Source organism: Epinephelus moara, chromosome 2 (genome assembly GCF_006386435.1).
Source record: "Epinephelus moara isolate mb chromosome 2, YSFRI_EMoa_1.0, whole genome shotgun sequence".
NCBI classification, from domain to species: Eukaryota; Metazoa; Chordata; class Actinopteri; order Perciformes; family Serranidae; genus Epinephelus; species Epinephelus moara.
The window spans coordinates 8,170,684-8,190,018 of record NC_065507.1 but is presented as its reverse complement, the minus strand read 5'-3'; the positions used below and the strand labels follow the sequence as shown (position 1 = coordinate 8,190,018).

General features: G+C 42.5%; 1 protein-coding gene across 6 annotated transcripts; it reads left to right on the top strand.

Annotated features, from left to right (window-relative positions):
• Positions 1-2,286: 2,286 nt before the first annotated feature.
• sidt2 (SID1 transmembrane family, member 2) lies at positions 2,287-19,223 on the top strand. Of its 6 annotated transcripts, XM_050033576.1 has the most exons (27): positions 2,287-3,113; positions 3,221-3,342; positions 6,357-6,521; positions 6,672-6,717; positions 8,161-8,262; positions 8,601-8,684; positions 8,799-8,964; positions 9,054-9,147; positions 9,941-9,996; positions 10,255-10,281; positions 12,580-12,618; positions 12,707-12,784; positions 12,919-12,981; positions 13,368-13,483; positions 15,180-15,253; positions 15,364-15,430; positions 15,510-15,583; positions 15,686-15,809; positions 16,121-16,238; positions 16,361-16,497; positions 16,603-16,711; positions 16,842-16,918; positions 17,135-17,181; positions 17,307-17,412; positions 17,513-17,623; positions 17,723-17,836; positions 18,393-19,223. In XM_050033576.1, the coding sequence occupies exons 1-27, from the start codon at positions 2,865-2,867 to the stop codon at positions 18,453-18,455; spliced, it is 2,628 nt and encodes an 875-aa protein (XP_049889533.1). In that variant the 5' UTR covers positions 2,287-2,864; the 3' UTR covers positions 18,456-19,223. The 6 variants fall into 6 exon arrangements, with proteins under 6 accessions (XP_049889533.1, XP_049889539.1, XP_049889547.1 ...); XM_050033582.1 differs by lacking the exon at positions 10,255-10,281; XM_050033590.1 differs by lacking the exon at positions 12,919-12,981.
• The last annotated feature ends 112 nt before the right edge of the window (positions 19,224-19,335 follow it).

Here is a 19,335-nt window from a genome sequence, read left to right as displayed (position 1 = left end):
TAGAAATCGGTGCTTCCTAAATCTATCTAAATATGTGGGGAAAATACAACTGTAACTCTATTACACTCTACTCACCAGGTTGTAGACAGCACCACCTCATGGCAGAGAGGAGTTTCTGCATCCTCTTATTCAAAACTGGATTACCAAAGCAAAGCAGGCATCTGCCCTCAGTCCAAGGACCCCAGGGCCCCAGGAAAATCAGGTTCACCATCCTCTAGTTGGCTTGAGTGAATCTGATTGTCTGGAATTTTATTTTGGTGTATGTAATATGTAATCCGGAGGGAGCTCGGTGGAGAGCTGCTGCTCCTTTGCATTGAAAGGGGTCAGTTGAGGTGGTTTGGCATCTGATCAGGATGCCTCCTGGAGAGGTGTTTAGAGGTGTTCTGGGCATGTCTCACTGGTTGGAGGCACCGGGGCAGACCCAGGACACGCTGGAGTGACTACATATCTCCTTTGGCCTGGGGAGGCCTCGGGGTCCCCCAGGAGGAGCTGGAAAGTGCTGCTGGGGAAAGGGATGACTGGAGTGCTTTGCTTGGCCTGCTGCCCCCACGACCTGGTCCTGGATAAGCAGATGAAAATAGATGGATTATGAAATCAGCTGAATTCTGTCACTAAAAGCAGGCCCTGCATTATCTAAATTCAAGGCCACAGTTGGTGGGCTTGCCCTGTGTCAAATCAATTTTGAGGAAACTTTGTTCATTTTCTTGCATGTGTGTTTAAACAAACCTACTGACAAACCAAACCTGCAGTCAGGACGTGCTCCAAGTAATGGGAGTAACTAGCAAAGGAGTACTTGTTGGTTTTAGGGGGTTCTAGGGAAAATATAATGAAACGCCATTATTGTCTGCTTTGCCTCCATTTTAAGAGTCAATTTGCAATTTAAATAAAAGTATTTAAAACATCCACATAATTTTCCTGTTGATTAACTCAAAATAAAAGTTATATAATAAAATAAAAGTTTATTTTATTTTATCTTTATTTTTTTATTACAGTTTTTTTTATAATTGAACATTTAGAGAACATACAAAAGCATACACATAGCTATATCTCATAGAGGATGCCCATGAATTGCTGTTCTTTCTGTCTATTTTCACGTGAAGCACTCAGTGCTTATACTGCCCTTATTGTAAAGCACTTTGTGCTGGATTTCTTGTATGAAAGGTGCTATATCCTCCTGAGACCCCAAAGTCCCAATGTCCTCAAACGAGTACTTCCTAATTAACAGGCCTTAGCTTGTTGCTGTTGCTAAAGTTGGTCAAATTTGTATCAAACAACAAATGTTACTAATCATAAACAAACAAGTTTTGACCATAAAATTTGATCAAGTTTTTCATCGTGTCCACTTTTGTGTATGAAATGGCTGCCATCTTGTTTTTACATGGATTAGAGTGAGGCATAATGTGCAGCAAACCCAGAATGTCCACATATGAAGACACTGGGTGTCAGGAGGATATAGATAAAGTGTCTTCTTTTTTTCCCACTTTATTCGTTTCCACATTGAAGAAAACATATACAAAAATACAGGAAAAAACTTTTTCTTTTCTTTACCACCCCCTGAAAGCAAACAGTCAGATAAAATACATAAAATTCAGTATAGAATAATAATGTGCCCCCATATAAAAAAGGGAACAACAGTAATATACAAAGTGTGTGTATGTGTGTACACACGCCTGCGATTTAAAGTTCTGCAGCAGATGCTGAGAACCAACAGTACTACAACCTCACAGCTGATCAGGCAGATATATAATAAAAGGTGGCCTTATACTATCAAAACTGTCCTTAGGCCCTCGTACAGCAAACCTTATCTTTTCTAGCTTCTAAAATTGTAATGTATCTCTGACCAAATGTCAGAGAGGGGATCGCCTGCTTCCAATCAAGTAATATAAGTCTTCTGGCTAAAAGGGTGACATAGACAATGCAATTTGACATTTCATTGTACCTTAGGAAGGTGACTGTCTTCCAAGCATTTTTGGAAAGGGCTTTAAAAATTCTTCTCATTCTCCTAATTTTTTATCATAGTTTTTGATTTTTTTTAGCTGAATTAACAGTAGAAGAATCACTTTACAAATCTTACTAAATTCTCGATGACAACAAATAAAATTCTTCTAATTTACAAAAGTTTTATTCACCATTTCATTTCACCATTTAGTCACCATTGCAGCCCATTAAATTAACAGACCGTTTTATAGTCTGTGGTCGCACAGGGCACACAGAGACATGACGTCATGACGCAATGACGTCGCTCTCAGTTTGTTTACTGTCTGAGAGCGTGGAGGGGGGGCGCTAGTGTCACAGATTTTTCACATTGTAAACACGCTCAATCTCCACTGACCCTCCGCACGAGAAACACTTGCACAATGTCGTGGCTCCGTGGACACAGGCCGTGACAACTGCTCACCGTGGACGGACTTGAAAAAACACCTCGTGCTGTTATATGTTTCTAACACGAACCGAGGCGCTCGAGCTCAGATATCAAAACATGGAGCTGCGTCCTAACCAACGATGCTAACGTTAGCACAGCTAGCTAACGGCTCTCCAGGCTTTGAAATGAAGCGGAATTGAATATCGTTTTCATCTTGTTGTCTCTGAACTTGTGTTTTTGTGTACATAGCTGACAGCTTTGACTTTATTACGGGTGTCAACAGAACGAGGAGGACATTTTAAGTTAATGTAAACACCTCTCTGTCTCTGTAGCTCGTCCGCTAGCAGCTGCTGTTATTGTTGGGTTTACGTTAGCTGGAAGTGGCACAGTTTCGCTAGCCAGCTCACTGAATGGGGTGGAGTTGTCATCATTAGTGTTGCCGCACAGGCTAGAATAACGTTGGGTGTCAGTTCCACTTAAAAGGAAGACGGTGTCAGACAAAATGGTGTTGAGGAGTTGCTGGAAGTCTCGACATAAAAACAGCTGTGGACCTGCTCCTGGTTGGATCTGGCCAGCATCGGCAGCCCTGCTCTGGTTGTGTCTGACCCAGTTTGTGTGCGGGTGTGGTGCTGTTGGGGAGACCAAAAATGTGGTCCAGAAAGATGCAGAGTTTGATGTCATCTATAATGACACAGTGACAAGTGAAAACCAGACCATCTATGCTTTCAATCACACGGTGTCCAGGAATAAGGTGAGTCTACATTGTCAGTTTGGTTTATTTGCTTTTCCTCTTTATAACATAAAGTATTATTGACTTTAATATGATCTTTTCTCTGTTTGTCTTCCTCTGGGTGTCAGACGGAAGGAGTGCGTGTGTCTGTGGATGTGTTGTCACAGGGTTTTGAAAGTCCCATCCTGTTTGTGGTGCGACAGAAGCAAGCAGTGTTGTCTTTTCAGATCCCTCTCATTCTAAGAGGCCTGTGAGTATCCCCACTGAATGCATGAAAACAAACTCATGTAGACTGTGTTTTGGTCATTCACTCTCCTAAACCCACCTACTCAGCTTCCACCAGTCCTACAACATCACTCTGAAACACTTCTGAACTCAATCCAGCAATTTGTTACCTGTGATGACCAGCATAATACGTCATTGCCCTCTGCTTGACATAGGAACAGCATATTAGCCAAAATCCCTTGAGGTCGCAGCAAGTAATATGCTACGAGCAAGGCTGAGATCAGTCTCTACCAGTATGCATGATGTTTTGTGTAATAGAGAATGTGTCTTACTTTCTAGCCCACTGTATATGCTTTAAAGACCTGTCCAAAAACAGGATATGAAGATGATTACGGAATATACGGCTTCCCCAGTGGCACACGATGAATGCCGAACATACCCTAATGATTCATATTCTGTGGTTTGTGTTTGTTGGAATCGGCAACTACTCATCCAGATGCTGGAATTCAAATGCGATGTGATCTGCACAGTCCTCCACAGAGAATTAGTAAGGAAAGGGAACACATTAGCCATAGGTACAGATTTAGCAGTATGTCATGACATTTTGTCACAGTACCTAAACCGACCAGATCAAGTCTTCTCAACACTGAATTGGCTTGTGACTCAGTGTTTGTACAAGGCCTCTATGTCCTTGTAACCAACTGCACACATGCAGACTGTACATAAAGTAATAATCCAAGGTTCGTACTAGGGAGTGTCTGGCTGTTGCTCCTGTAGATAGTAAACAGTTATGACTTCAGGTCATGCAATGCAGCTAATGTTCTTGTTTGGTGTAGATACCTGCGTGTGAACCTTCGTAGCAATAACAGACTTGTGAGAGAAGGAAAAACGTAAATTCTAGCTGTGCTTGTTGTCGAATTAATTGTAGATGTGGTGGAGAGATATTTTAAGATCTGAGATCCAAGATCAGATTTTTTCTAGGAGGTGCTGCATTTCAGGAATGTCTCTTTGTTTCTCTACCATGCTCTCTGTCGAAAACCGGACTAAACTCACACTCATAACTGGCACTGCCGCAAAAATCATCGGTCTTCCCACACCCAACCTCACTGAACTTAATAACAGGGCCATCACGCGTATTGCAGCCTCAATAGAACAGGACTCCACACACCCACTAAACGAACGTCTTGCCCTGCTGCCCTCACGATGCAGGTATAAACCGCTGAGGTGCAGAAGGGCTCGCTTCGGGAAAGCCTGATTCCCGCAGCCATAGTTGCTCTGAACAACAGGCCCCGTTGATTGTGTCATGTTTATATGCTGTATATATGTCATTGCTTTTTGTGTGCTGCTCGCCAGTGTGATGTGTTCTGATGGTGTCAGTGTTTGTGTATCATTGTTTTTCATGCTGAGTCCAACAAGTACGGTGCTGTGGAAAAGAATTTCCCCTTAGGGACAGTAAAACCTAACCTAACCTTATGCCAAAAAGGTTGTGTTTGGAGTTCGATTGTTTGTCTGTTTGTCAGCAGGATTACTGAAAAACAAGTAGCTAGATTTTCATGAAACACCTTGGAGCAGATCTGAATCCCAGAGCTAATGCACAACTTATTTTTTTGTGAGATAGGGCAGAATAAAGGCCATACATCTTAAAACAAAGTTGACGGTCGTAAAGTTTAATAGTGACAAAACATAGTTAATTGTGCATACGATGGCTTGATATCACAGTCCACATTCACGGTACCAGTAATCCTCTGTAGCCTACACATAGTTGCTCAAACGTCATACAGAAAGCCATCATTATGGTGCATTCAGGGATGGTAGTTTCATGGGAGAACTGGTGCAATTGTAGCTACGCTTTTTTCTTTCTTCTTAAACTAAGGAGTGGCTATGGAAACAAAAATGCACACATGTAATGGTATTTCAGTCCAAGCATTTGATATTTGTACAAACAGTTTGTGCACAATAGTTAAGTGTTTTCTGGTTTTTACAAAGGTGTTGAGTGTGTTAAATATGTCCACTTCAATGGTACATAATAAATGCACAGCTGAGATGATGAGACTTCAGTAAGGCACAACCATATTTTACATAATTCTAACAGTTTTTGAAATATATCCAGATAAAGTGCAGATTTGCATATCATAGAAGACTCAACAATCGGTCCTGGCAAATGTCCGTGCTCTCAGAGTGCCCTTCGAGTTTGGAGATGTAATAAATATGTTGTATGTTGCCATCTGCTAGAATTACAGTCTTTATTTCTTTCTTGGGAGGAGTAAGCACTAAGGCCAGCTGTTGATGTACTCTGTGGGTAGAAAACCGCAACTTCTGCAGCCTTTATGCTCTGGTTTTATCTCGGTGGTTAAAGGGCACACAGTTTTTGTAATCTGACTTAATCAGGTGGGATTTCATAACAGGTTAGAAGTTCAGCTGTTTATTAGCCCATTGGCTGAGATCTGTGTCTCCCACACTCCAAGGTACTCTCTGTGTTTGTGCAACGCAAGCATTACCTCGCCATAGTCTTGCCATTGCAGTCTCGTGGCCAGGCATGTTGTAACAGATCACTAATGAACCTTGTACTTTCACATCCTCCTCTGAGATCCCCAGTGCAGATCTGAAGAGCCCAGATTACTGTAAATGAGCTACCTAAAAGTCTTGAGAGCGAAGTTACTTCTGTTTTATGTAGATCCTGTCACATGAAGTCTTTAAAATAATCCACTTCTATGTTTTGAGTTATCGCAACATTTTCTAGAGCGGGGTATTTACTGATTTTGACGCACTATCTGGCTAGGTCATTTGATTCTGATTCTCAAACAGCAGTCCGTTATGTGACACGTCTGTCTATTTGCTTAGATTCTTTTCTTAATACAATCATTCCTTGCTGCATTTGAAGTATCTTTATTCTGTGCTATGGAAAACAGCTTTAAAAGAAACAAAATTAATATAATTGGTCAGTAAATACAAACCCCTTTAAATGGTAACTTGAGCTCGCCTGTTCTTTCTGTCTCAGTTTGTCAATCTTTGTCTTTCTGTCTCTCTGTCTCTCTCCAGCTACCAGAGGAAGTACCCTTACAATCACGTGGCCCGGACACTGTGTCAGCCTCCGACCCGAGCCGCCTCTGAGACCCAGTACTTCTTTGTGGACGTGTCTACTCTGTCCAGCCAGGGTACAAACTACCAGCTCAGGGTCAGCCGTGTTGAAAGCTTCACCCTGCAGTGAGTGATATCTCACATAATCACACAAATGCAAAGTGCAGTAGCTTCCTGAAACATCAGATGAATGCCTTTACCACTGAGCTGGGTTTTATAGCAACCAAAATCTGAGCTACTGGTATGTCTGACTTGTTATCTTCACCTTGATTACAGGACAGACAAGCGATTCATCTTCACCGCGTCACCATCTCAACCTCAGGTATTACAGCCCGATACCAAACCTTGGTGCATTGATAAGTACAGTAATAAGTGCCACTTTACAACAAGGACGTTTTGTCACAGACATGTAGTCAGCAGACAGAGTGAGAGTAGACAAGAAACCTGAGAGAAGCTGAGGAAAGTACGAGTAAGAATGCAGAGAATTTCACATTTTACACAATTATGCAGTTCTGCTTCTAACACTGGAAAAAGGGAACTAACTTGTGTTTCCTCGTTGATCTTTTGTAGCAAATCTTGGAAAACCCAACGACTGTACATAAAGATGAACGACACATCTCCATTTCCTCCCATTGTACAAAAATGGAGCATCATCGTTTAGAGCCAGAGTCTGTGCAGTAGCGATCTCCGTAGTTTTGGGCTCATTCAAGGGGCCATGCCTACATAGATTCGATCACCGTCAATCGCCGCACAAAGCAAGCCGGTTAGAATTGTGTCCAACTTCACCCAGACTTGCTCTGACGTCATACAAAAGCAGACAACGATAATCTCACGAGAGTGAGGCAGCCGCAGTTTTTAGATCCAGGTGCCGCAGTCGCTCTCCACTGACTGCAAAGTCCAAGGCATGATGGGAAATGCTTGTAACACTTGAAAAGCCTGTAAGACATTTTAATAGATCACTCTGTCATAATTAAAGCAATTTAAGACTGAGAACAAAGTGATATTTAAATCTGATAACATTCTAATTATGGACATCAGATCTGACAGGTTGTGAGTGTTTCTGTGACTTCCTGTAGGGACTGAAGGCTGCTTGAAACTGTCAGGAAACTGCCCGACTTGACCGCTGTTTTTTGTCACAGCGTCCTGCTGCAGCCGCCTGATCTCGTCCACTTTCCAGGCAAAGTGCAGTCAGTCTAAAAATGAGCCAGTCAATCGTGAGCAGTGTCATTGATTGCGAGCACACCGTCAATCATGTTGTCACACCTCCTTTTTATATTATTAAATAACATGTTATAACCAAATTAACACCTCAGTATACATCAGTGTGATAAGAACTACCTGGAATGACATAAACTATCTTTGGGGAAAATGTATTTTGAGTTTTAGTTAGGCCCGTGTCCCATCCGCTAACATGGAGGGTACAGGGTTTATGATCTGTGATCCAGCGATCCACCAGGGGACCATCGAGATGTTTCGGCTTCACTTTGTGGGAGCTGTCATGTAGTCCATCTTTATTATACAGTCAGTGGATAAAACTAGTAAACACTCATGTCACCCAGCACTTAAATTTATCTTCTTTTGTTTCATTGTGGAAATCGTCACACCTCCTACAAGCAGTATACAAGATCATGAAGAAAGACAGGAAACAGACAGAAAAAGGATCTGATCATGCCTGGCCTGTGTTTTCTTATCCTATTCCCCCCGAATGACTCCCTTCCTAGATCCTTATCTTTCTTCCTCTTCTTTCTCTTGCCCTTTCTCTCAGTACTTCAAGTATGTCTTCCCAGATGGGGTGGACACTGTGATCGTCAAGGTCAACTCAGACATGGCCTTTCCCTGCTCCGTTATGTCCATCCAGGACATCCAGGTACGCTTCCTCCTCCTCCCTATTCCTTCAAACCAGACAGCTGCTGTCCTCAAGTCGCCCCCGGCGTTGCGGTCAGCATGCAGTAACCCCACTGGGCCACATGAGGGCATAATTACGTTCATTGCAAGAGTGTCAGTGCAGTAAAAAGCAACCATTGTCAACTGCATGATGTTCTAAGAGGATTAAACTGAGATTTTCTACCTTTTTATCCTTTATTTTTTATGCTTGCTATCACTGTGTTTTTTGTATGTAATCTTCTTGTTCCCTCTTGATTTTAAACTTGTAATCCTTTGTATTTGTCATTCATTTTTGCTCTCCGCCTCACTCTTTCTTTTCAGTGCCCAGTCTATGACCTTGACAACAATGTGGCCTTCATTGGGATGTACCAGACTATGACCAAAAAAGGCGCAATCACTGTGCAGGTAGGGTTTGACACATGCCCACGAGCATGATTTGGAACCTTTGTGACATAGCATACAGTATAGACTCCTCCTCACCACATATTGTATCGTCTAATATCCCTTTCTGTCACTTAGAGAAAAGATTTCCCCAGCAACAGTTTCTATGTGGTGATCGTGGTAAAAACAGAGGACGAGGCCTGCGGCGGTCCACTGCGCTTCTACCCGCTCCGTCCTGATGAGCTGATTGACGCCGGCAACCGCAGCAAAGTCATCGATGTGATGGTCACCCCTGCTATCAACTGTAAGTCACATGTTTCAGACTGACATATAATCCGTACCGAATAGTCCATGTCAATAGGCTGACAGTGTTGCTGTCTTCACACTCCACAGCGGAGGTGTATGTGATGGGCATGCTGTTCTGTCTGGGTATCTTCCTCTCCTTCTACCTGCTCACCTTCCTCATGGCCTGTCTGGAGAACAAGCGGTAAGATATAGCACTTTTTTCTGCCTGCAAAACAGTTAGTTACCACATCAACTTTATATACACAAGCTTGTTTCACTGCTGAGATATTTTGTATCTGTGAAACCTTTGTAGTAATGCTCACACAGTATCCTCCCCTGTATCTGTAGCCACACACAATCCTTATTACAGTAGATAAGGCCACAGAGACGATTTTATTAAAGGGACAGTTCACCCTAAAATCCAATTTCTTCACACCTGTCGTGTTATTTATCAGTCTCGATTGTTTTTTAAAGTGTAGATATATTTCTGCCTGCTCTCCAATATAATGGAATTAGATGGCACTTAGATTGTGGTGTTCGAAGCCAAGGTAATCCACAGACCTTGTTGTGAGCAGTTTCACGTAGTAACTGTTTTCTTTCTACCGCACTTCACCCACCAATTGTATCACTGTGTGCATCTACAGCTAGCTCACCTAGCACCACTGAGCTAGCTAATGTTACAGCTCAGCTGAGGAGGACGCCACTAATGTTTACATCTCACGCTGTCACAAGCACGAGCTTCTTGCCCATGAGTAGCCAATATCTCAAACACTCAGAAACTCACACCAGATTGATAAATAGCACTACAAAAAAAAATATTTGTCTCTTAAACCTATTGCAAGTTCACGATGTTCAAACTTTTTATTGGTCCAAGTTCAGCTCAGAGGTTTGGATGTCTAATCGAAGACTGTGACAACTACACAGCTGCACTACCACAACAACAGCGCTGCACTGAATACAAATGATCTTAATTAGCATGTCTCCTGTTTCTGCAGGATAAAAAGGAGAGAGGTGTTTCAGATTCCTGCTGACATGTCGCCTGCTGAGACAGGTAACCCAGCAACTAGCTATGATGGACTGGCCCATTAGGGGCTCGTTAGAGGGTGTGTGGAGCGTACCATCTTCTTCAAGTTGTGAACCCGTACTGTAGACTACATGCCATAATATTCTGTATATTCAGTGTTTAGCTACACTTAACATGCAGTATAATAATTAACTCTTAAGCTTTTTTAATGTAGAATTTAACATGTATGTGTGTACTTAATGTGTGTCTTTCACTCTCTCTCCCTCATGCTAATGTGTGGTACAGCCTCCCTGCTTGGGAAGAACGGAGATGGTATAACGACACTGTTACTCCTATCTTGCACTTACTGCCCTCTTTCACACAGTGTTGCTCGTTTGCAGATGCTCTGCATGCACCACCTCACATTCTGTAACTCTCACTACATTCATAGAAAGGACAATAAGGAGATGTGATTGTCCGTAGTGCTTCATGTGAGTGTGTCGTAACATAAACGTGGTACTTTTTCAAGACTGGTGAAGCTTTAATGGCTTGCATCATAGAGACACAGACACATGTGACTCACCTGGTTACTTGTTAGGTACCGCTTACCACAAAGCGCTGCTACTCTCCTGGTATTGTGCCTGTATCTGTCACAGTGGTGTCCTCCTACTTCTCCTCACAGCTATATTGTTTGTTGGCTGAAGAAACATGTTATAGTCAATAATGCTAAGGACACAGTAGACAAACCAAAGCATGAAATAGAAGTTTCATGAAACCATAATGTAGATAATCTTTGAGATAAATGTGTGCTCTGCTGATGTGGTTCTTCAGCTCAAGACTGCCTCTCAGTGTGTGTCTGTCTGTTCGCTGCAGTGTGTGCTCACATGATTTGATTTGGAAACTGCAGGACACTTGCAGTTTCCAAACAATTCACTCTCACTGCAGCAGTCACCACTCTTCACAAGAAACCACCTTCTGCACCATTCCTCACCACCATTCGCTCAGATAGGGCTGGGCCATATGGAGAAAATCAATTCAGAAAATCTATTGATGTTGCGACAATATTGTAGTGTTGACGATGGGTGCTTACACAAAATATTTACACAATGGGATTTTTGATAATAAACAGGACTCACGATACGGTATTATCATGATACTTATATCACAATATTTTTTTTGCTATATTGCGATATGTTGAGTATTGCGAAACAATATATTGTGATATCCAACTGCAAATTATTTCCCCAAAGAAAAACTTTGTCAACATCAATTTTATCTCATAAGATCAAGTTTACAGTCAGGTCATGTGACTTATATCATTTTTATTGCAGGAAAAGGTGATGCAAAGCAGACAGACTGACCAACACCATCATAACACCTGTCAGAAATGCTGCATACACCTGACAGACTGAACTGTGGGCTGATTTTAACGCCCTCACACTCAACCCCCATTCTTGTACTGCATTTTGCAGGAGGTTTGCAGTGAACATGAGACAGCAGTCTCCAGTCCTCTGAGATAATGTGCCGTTATAGTCACATAAGAATCCACTGACCTTGAAGTCCGGGTGTCACAGGTTAACGCCACCCTTCCTGCTGTACGAAAAGATTCCTCAGCTCTATGCTTCACTTCTCTGTAGAGCTTGGGTACGGCTGTGTTGGTGTAGAAATGTCGGGACGGAGTTACATAATAAATAATAATAACTTAGACTTATATAGAGCCTTTCAAGAGACCCAAGGACGCTTTACAACAACAAAAATAACAATCTAGCAACCAAAAGCTAGGGTGAACAGGTGTCTTTTCAGTGCAGATTTAGAAATGTCCAGTGTTGGCGCCTGGCGAATCTCCATGGGGAGAGTTCCAGAAGGTTGGGGCTGCCACACTGAAGGCTCTATCCCCGAATGTTTGCCTACTGATGTGAGGGACGTTGAGGAGACCCAAGTCAGCAGACCGCAGGTTCCGTGAGGGGGTGTAATCAGTGAGGAGGTCCGATAGTTACCGTGGGGTGAGGTCATGGCGAGCTTTATAGGCGAGGAGGAGGAGTTTGTAGGTGACAGAGTGTATTTAACATGCAACAAAATATTTCATTTTCAACAACGCTGTATAGACGCAGATCTTTGCACTGACTTTGTTATTTTCTACGCTCTCTAAGAGCCGGACGGTAGTTTCGATACAATATCACCACGCAAAATATCACAATACTATGCTGTATATAAATATGTTTTCGATATATTGCCCAGCCCTAATTTCAGCTCTATTATCCACACGTTTTGAACCTGAAGAAAATGGATCCCTGCATGTATGTTTGCTAGGGCTGCACGATACTTTTTAAACTTTTCATTAAATTGTCATTGGGATGTCAACTTGTGCGATAGACACATTGCAAAAGACAGCAATATCGCACACATTGTTTTTTTTGAGTTTTGTTTTCAGTTTAGTTTGTTCAATACCTCATACCGTGCAGCCCTAGTTGTTACCTCCCTCACCTTGCTGTGTTCATGTACTAACAGTTCAGCTGCAGTGGTGTTTCAGTGTGCAGTGATAAGATACTAACAGGTATTGGTTGTAGTGGTGCATCTCTGTGTGCATTTTGTTAACCTGTACTCACTGTGAGTGTGTGCATGTCTCCACAGGCAAAACTCCAGCCTCACCATATGAATATGGCTCCTTTGGTGAGTTTTGGACAATTCTGTTTTTCTTATGTCTTTCTTTGTGTGCAGATTAAATTAAATAACCTTCTGTCCTTCTTTTTTGCACCAGCTGACAACGGCAGCACTCTCAGCTCAGAGGCCGTCACTGACAGCGCTACATCCACTGACAACAACTATGGATACATGGGTATGGACGAGCTTGTTGGACACACACATTTTCTGTCACTTTGCAGTATGTCTCCACAGCCCGGCTTGCAGCGAGCATCCTGCGAGCAGCTCTGGTCCCTCACTGGTTTTCTGTGTGTCTTCTCTGTTCATCAGGACAGGAGCCTTTCAAACGTCGCACAATCCTCAATCACCTGCACCACATAGCCATCCGCATCGGTGACATGCTGCCGCATAATTGTTTGAATCCGTTCAGGGTTGCACCAAACCAATCAGCATGTGGGGATCATCAATGAGACTTAGATGTTGATGCCAGGAAGTGGCCAGATTCCTAATTGGACTTAATTGGAATGAACAGCAAAACGATATTGATATTGAAGCAACAATCAAAGTGCCCGCAATCATTCTAATATTTCTGTTTTTAAAAGTTTAAAAATCGCAAAAAAATTCTAAGAGGTGTGATGTGTTTGAACACCTTAGTGTCATTAAAAGAAAATCCTTTAAATCCAGACGTCCGTCTAAGTGATTAGACTGTCCCTCCAGTGAATTAAAAAGCCTCTTTCCTTTGTTCTTCCGTGACCTCCTCCTCTTCCTCCCTCCATCAGAGCGATCATTGGACAGTGTGGGGCGAAGCAGGCAGGAGTCTCTGAGCTCTGTGGAGGAGGACGACTACGACACGCTGGATGACATCAACTCAGACAAAAACATCGTCCGCACCAAGGTTCGCCTCTGTCTCTCTGTCTCAGTACACAGCACTTGTTTTTATGTCTTCGCGCCGGTGACAGGTTGTCCATGCGTCTGCACGTCTGTCTATCCATTGATCTCATTCTCGTGAATGCAATATCTCAAGAATGTCTCGAGGGAATTTTTGCACAAATGTTCACTTGATCTCAACGATGAACTGTCACTGTGACCTCAAAAAACACATTTTTGGCCTTAGCTCAAGAATTCATATTCTTATTATGACATAGGGCTGGGCCATATGGACAAAAATTCATATCCCAGTATTTACAGGCTGACTGGCGATACACAATATATATCTCGGTATTTTCTATGAAATGAGCTACATGATTTCATTCGCAAGTTAAAGCCACATTTGAGATGTCACAAGCAGTTTGTAAAAACAGACTGTGATCGAAATAAAATGCACAGACAGGGTTTTTCCCCCTGTTAGAAAATATACAGCTTCACAACATATAAATGAAAAGTTATCACGTTATCATAGTTATCAAATAGAACTAAATCTGCTGTAGTTTGGAACAATTAAAAATCTTTGTGGGGAGAGTTAATAAGTCATTTTCCATCTGTTGGCCTCTCGAATGAATCTAGTGCTAGAAAATGACTTAAATATATTTATTTATTTAGGCTATTAATCTTATTCATGCACAGAGCATCAACAGACAGGCAAAGGGAGAGAAGGAGCATGAAACTGTCTGCGATATATACGTCTTGTATATGAAACGTCTATGTTGTCGCTGCATTTTTAAAACACATCTGTTGCCTGCATCCAGGCGCTGTTTCCATGTCACACAGTAGAGTACAACTACCAAGAAGAACAGGGATGTGCTATGATCCATCTCACACACAAACTAACAGAGCAGTGCTGGATTGCACGTGTGCTGCGGTAATTTCATTCATCTCAAAGACTGTTGTAGCATAGCACATGCAACATATAGACTGATGTCACACTGTAGAATAATGAACACACAGATTAAACAGAGGAGCAGCTCTGAGTGTTGATGGAGAACTTGTGAGTGAGTGAGTGAGTGAGTGAGTGAGTGAGTGAGTGAGTGAGTGAGTGGGGTGGAGCTGTGAGAAGAGTGTGAGAGAGGAGAGATGCACACTGGTATGTGTTATGTAACACAACTTGACTCTACATCGATATGCATGGTGTTGTCTAAATTTATATCTTGCATGAAAATATATCGATATATCATACATGGTCTTTATATCGCCCAGCCCTATTCTGACAAAATTTCACATAAATGTCTTATAGGATAAAATGTTGCAATTTTACATCCAAAATTTAGTATATAATATATATGTAATGTTCTGCAAGAACACTTTTTGGCTATCTTTCAGCGCTATAACTCGGGAACAGAAGGGGAGATATTTGCACAGATACTAAATTTGTGTCTCTAATCTTTGGTGTCCACCTTGAAACTGTGCTGATTGTTTAGATCTTCTGCGCTGCCGGGTTGAAGATGTGTGTGAAGCATCCATGTTTCAGAACTTCAGCAACATCTATATTTGAAGCATTGTCTACTGTCATGACTTTAAAACGAGTGTTGACTGGTTGGTGGAGGCATGCAACCACAAGGCGTTTATTGTGGTTTTTTACATGCTGTTGAAATGTCACCATTTCCTGCAGTTGCCTGCTTTACTTGAAACTAAGTAACAATGTCTTCTTGTTACAGAAATTTTTATGTGTGTCAGACCTGGCCCGTAAAGACAAGAGGGTCCTCAGCAAGAAATACCAAATCTACTTCTGGTGAGGACGCTGAGAGAAATTGAGGAGTAGAATCAATCACTGTGATACAACAACAAAGACTTATTTATCTTTGTAATCATGAATAAGTCCAATAATTGTCTTCTCTGCAGGAACATTGCTACTATCGCTGTGTTCTATGCGCTGCCAGTCGTCCAGCTGGTCATCACCTATCAGACGGTACGCTGATGAGACATAAACTGTGATATATATGATATGATAAAAAAGATGGCTGTTCAACTGACTCTCTGTTCTGCAGGTGGTTAATGTGACAGGAAACCAGGACATCTGCTTCTACAACTTCCTGTGTGCCCACCCTCTGGGAGCTCTGAGGTACGTTGTTAGCACGTGTGTGTTTAGGTAACTACAGTATGGCTACCACATACCTGTGTTTCAAGTGTTGTCATGACTGACTCTTAAGTGTTTGTCACACAGCGCGTTCAACAACATCCTCAGTAACCTCGGTTACGTGCTGCTGGGACTCCTCTTCTTGCTTATCGTCCTCAAAAGAGATATCGTCCACAACCGAGCCCTGGTCCGCAACGATCTCAACGCGCTGGTAAGGCACATGCACAAAGACTGATGTACAGCAGAGACACTGTGAGACACAGATACATTAGCTAGCAATCTGTGTGTCACCCAGTGAGGATGGTGTTCAGCTCAGTTCCTAGAGTGAATAATGATTGTTAATGATCTTGGTAAACAGCAGCCTCAGGCGGCTTATTGCATAAATAAATCAGAAACAGGAAATATTAAAGAGAGAGTGCATATCCAGAGAGATACTGTACATTTGGAATATAGAGTCAAATGTATTATTTATTGAACTTAATTGCTATTATTCACTCAACTGTCCTCTCTCCCACCCCGCAGGAATGTGGTATCCCAAAGCACTTTGGTCTCTATTATGCCATGGGAACTGCTCTGATGATGGAGGGCTTGCTCAGTGCCTGCTACCATGTCTGTCCAAACTACACCAACTTCCAGTTCGGTAAGACTGCTTGGGCCCTATCTTACACCTGACACAAAGTGTTGCAGCACAACTGACTTATCTATCTATCTATCTATCTAAGATAGATGTGTTGGTTGTAATCTTTGTTTCTGTCTTTGCAGACACCTCCTTCATGTACATGATTGCTGGATTGTGTATGTTGAAGCTGTATCAGAAGAGACACCCAGACATCAATGCAAGTGCTTACACCGCCTACGCCTGCCTGGCTGCGGTCATCTTCTTCTCAGTGCTGGGAGTGGTCAGTACACACACATACACATACACACACCACAAGGTAGACAAGGCCTGGGTGACGGGTGATGTTTAGTACATGCAAAGATAACACACAGACATTTCTTTGCAGGTATTTGGGAAAGGAAACACAGTGTTCTGGATCGTTTTCTCAGTGATCCACATCCTGGCCACTATGCTCCTCAGCACACAGCTCTACTACATGGGCCGGTGGAGGCTGGGTAAGATCACAGCCACAAACATGAACTCTTTAGCCCCTGGAATCATGATGGTTTATTATTATAGTGGTGGTCTGTTGTGGTCAATGTGGACACTGACTGCAGCTAACATTTGTCTTAATATCTGCGTCAGACTCGGGGATCCTGCGCAGGATGGTGTACGTCGTCTACACAGATTGCATCCGACAGTGCAGCGGACCCATGTACATTGTGAGTAATAACCAGCAGCTGCTGCATTAATATGAGTGCGTTCATGGTGTAAAGAAGCAGTATTCCTGCCATCATTCTGAGCTCAAAGGAATCATAGTATTTAAGAGCTTATCTATCTAGTTTTCACTGTCTTCTTGAACACTAGTTGGTACAGAATAACAATTACTGAGTTCAGATTACCTGCTCATAAATCATCTCTCCTCCTCTGTCTGACAGGACCGTATGGTTCTGCTCGTCATGGGAAACATAGTCAACTGGTCGCTGTAAGTAAACACCACGTGTTTCTTCTTTTACTTGATGCTAAGTAGAGACTGTAAACATTTAAATTCACAGTGAAGGACAAAACAACATCATCTTTGAGTCTCTCTCTTCTGCTCCCTCTCCGTAGAGCTGCCTACGGCCTCATAGAGAGACCCAACGACTTTGCCTCCTACCTGCTGGCCATCGCCATCTGCAACCTGCTGCTCTACTTTGCCTTTTACATCATTATGAAGGTGTGTGTTTGCATGTGTCCTTGTTTTTATGTAGCGCTCAGATTAAAAAAGAAGAGCAGAAATGTTCTGTTTATCTAAAGCTCTTTTTTGCGTGTTTTAGTTGCGGAGCGGTGAGAGAATCCAGTGTCTGGCGTTGGTGTGTGTTCTGTTCACAGCCGTGGTGTGGGGCTTTGCACTCTATTTCTTCTTCCAGGGTCTTAGCACCTGGCAGGTCAGTAACTCACACACGTGAACTGAGAGTCGCACATTGGCTTCATATTCCTCAAAATACTCAAGTTTACGGTGTGTGTGTTTCTCTCTTCCGCCACAGAAAACTCCAGCAGAGTCCCGTGAGCACAACAGGGACTGTATCTTGCTTTCATTCTTTGACGACCACGACATTTGGCATTTCCTCTCCTCCATCGCCATGTTTGGATCCTTCCTGGTATGATTATGTTTTGTGCGTGTGTGTTTTAGTTCATTTAGACACACAGCATACACGCTTAAAGGACACTCAAATTGAAAAAATCTCTTTGTATTGAGTTGTAAATTTGCTTAACAGCAGCTCCAGTAAAATTACTATGTCTGTCAGTGGAGTCTGGGAGCTTTGAAGGGGGTGTTATAACAGCTTCAGTTTCCTCCTGCAAGGGTCTGTGTCACGGCTAAGTAAAGTGGTAAAATAATGTAAATACAGAGTAAACTTAAAATGATATAATTGTTTTTTTAAGTGGCCCTTTTTTAGGAGGCTAAAATACATTTTGTGCTGCCCTCTGGGACAGCCATCTACTGTAGGTCATACACACTGATATGGATCTATAAATGTGTGTATACAGAACAAATGCAGTATTATATGGAATCTAAATGCGTCTTCAGTGAGTGGTGTGTATATGACCGAGTGGGAATGCAGATGGTGCTGCCCTTTATATAAATCGTTGCAATGGGACTCTGCAAACAGGAAGTTGTTAGTGTACTAACCCGTCACCTATTTTGTCCCACCCCAGGTCCTCCTGACCATGGATGACGACCTCGACACAGTCCAGAGAGACAAGATCTTTGTCTTCTAGATATGTTGAATCTCCTACGATGAGCTCAGCTCCTCCTCTCTGCCTTATCACCCTCATCTCTCTCCGTTCGCGTCTCCTTTGTGTAAAAAAAAAAGAAGCACAGCCAGTAGCCTGTTTCTCCCAGGCTGTACGGCAGGCGCCCCCTCCGCCCGTCACAGCCAATCAGCCAGTCAGGGAAGGGCAGTAGCCCCTCCCTCCACCTGTATGGACACAAACGTGCCAACGAAAAGCCCGGGTTTCGACGTCGAGTGATGCTGAAGTGTTTTGTCCTCTCGCTGCCATCATCAATATATCTGTTGTAATCGATGTTTACTTACTGCTGACGATGAAGATAACAATGTACACACTCGCTAAAAGAAACAGTCCGAATTAACTTATTTTATACTGTCCGCATTACATTTGACCTGCAATGCATTTTGAAATTACTGTTTGTATGCTGTTTATATGCTGTGTGTGTGTGTGTGTTTGTACAGAGGTGTGCGTGTGTTTACAAACATTAACGTGAGAACATGAACTCTGTCCAGTCTGTCAGTGGCCTTTAATGTTCTAATCATGTTAGTCACATACTGTGCTCTGATTGGTCAGATCCTCAAACTAGCCGTCCTTCTCGTCGGAGAACGTTAATAATAATAATGATAATGATTGTATTTACTTCTCGACTGCCCTCAAGCCTGAATGCTAAGGTATTTTTTGCACTGTACTGTATGAAAAACTGATTTTAATGTCAAATGAGCGGTTACTGAATAAAGGTCTCATTTTCAGATACTACTGATCGGCTACTTCCTGCATGCTCTGACTCTGATCTTTAAACCTGAGTTATCTATGAACCTGAGCAACGTCTTGACAACAGACTGGCACACGTGAGGTTCTCTGTGTAAAC

Bases quoted from the DNA above. Each gene is read 5' to 3' on its own strand.
- sidt2 (XM_050033576.1), top strand. From the start codon at position 2,865: ATGGTGTTGAGGAGTTGCTGGAAGTCTCGACATAAAAACAGCTGTGGA. The intron at 8,263-8,600 runs GTACGCTTCCTC...CTTTCTTTTCAG, and splicing joins TGTCCATCCAGGACATCCAG to TGCCCAGTCTATGACCTTGA. The intron at 15,431-15,509 runs GTACGCTGATGA...TCTGTTCTGCAG, and splicing joins TGGTCATCACCTATCAGACG to GTGGTTAATGTGACAGGAAA.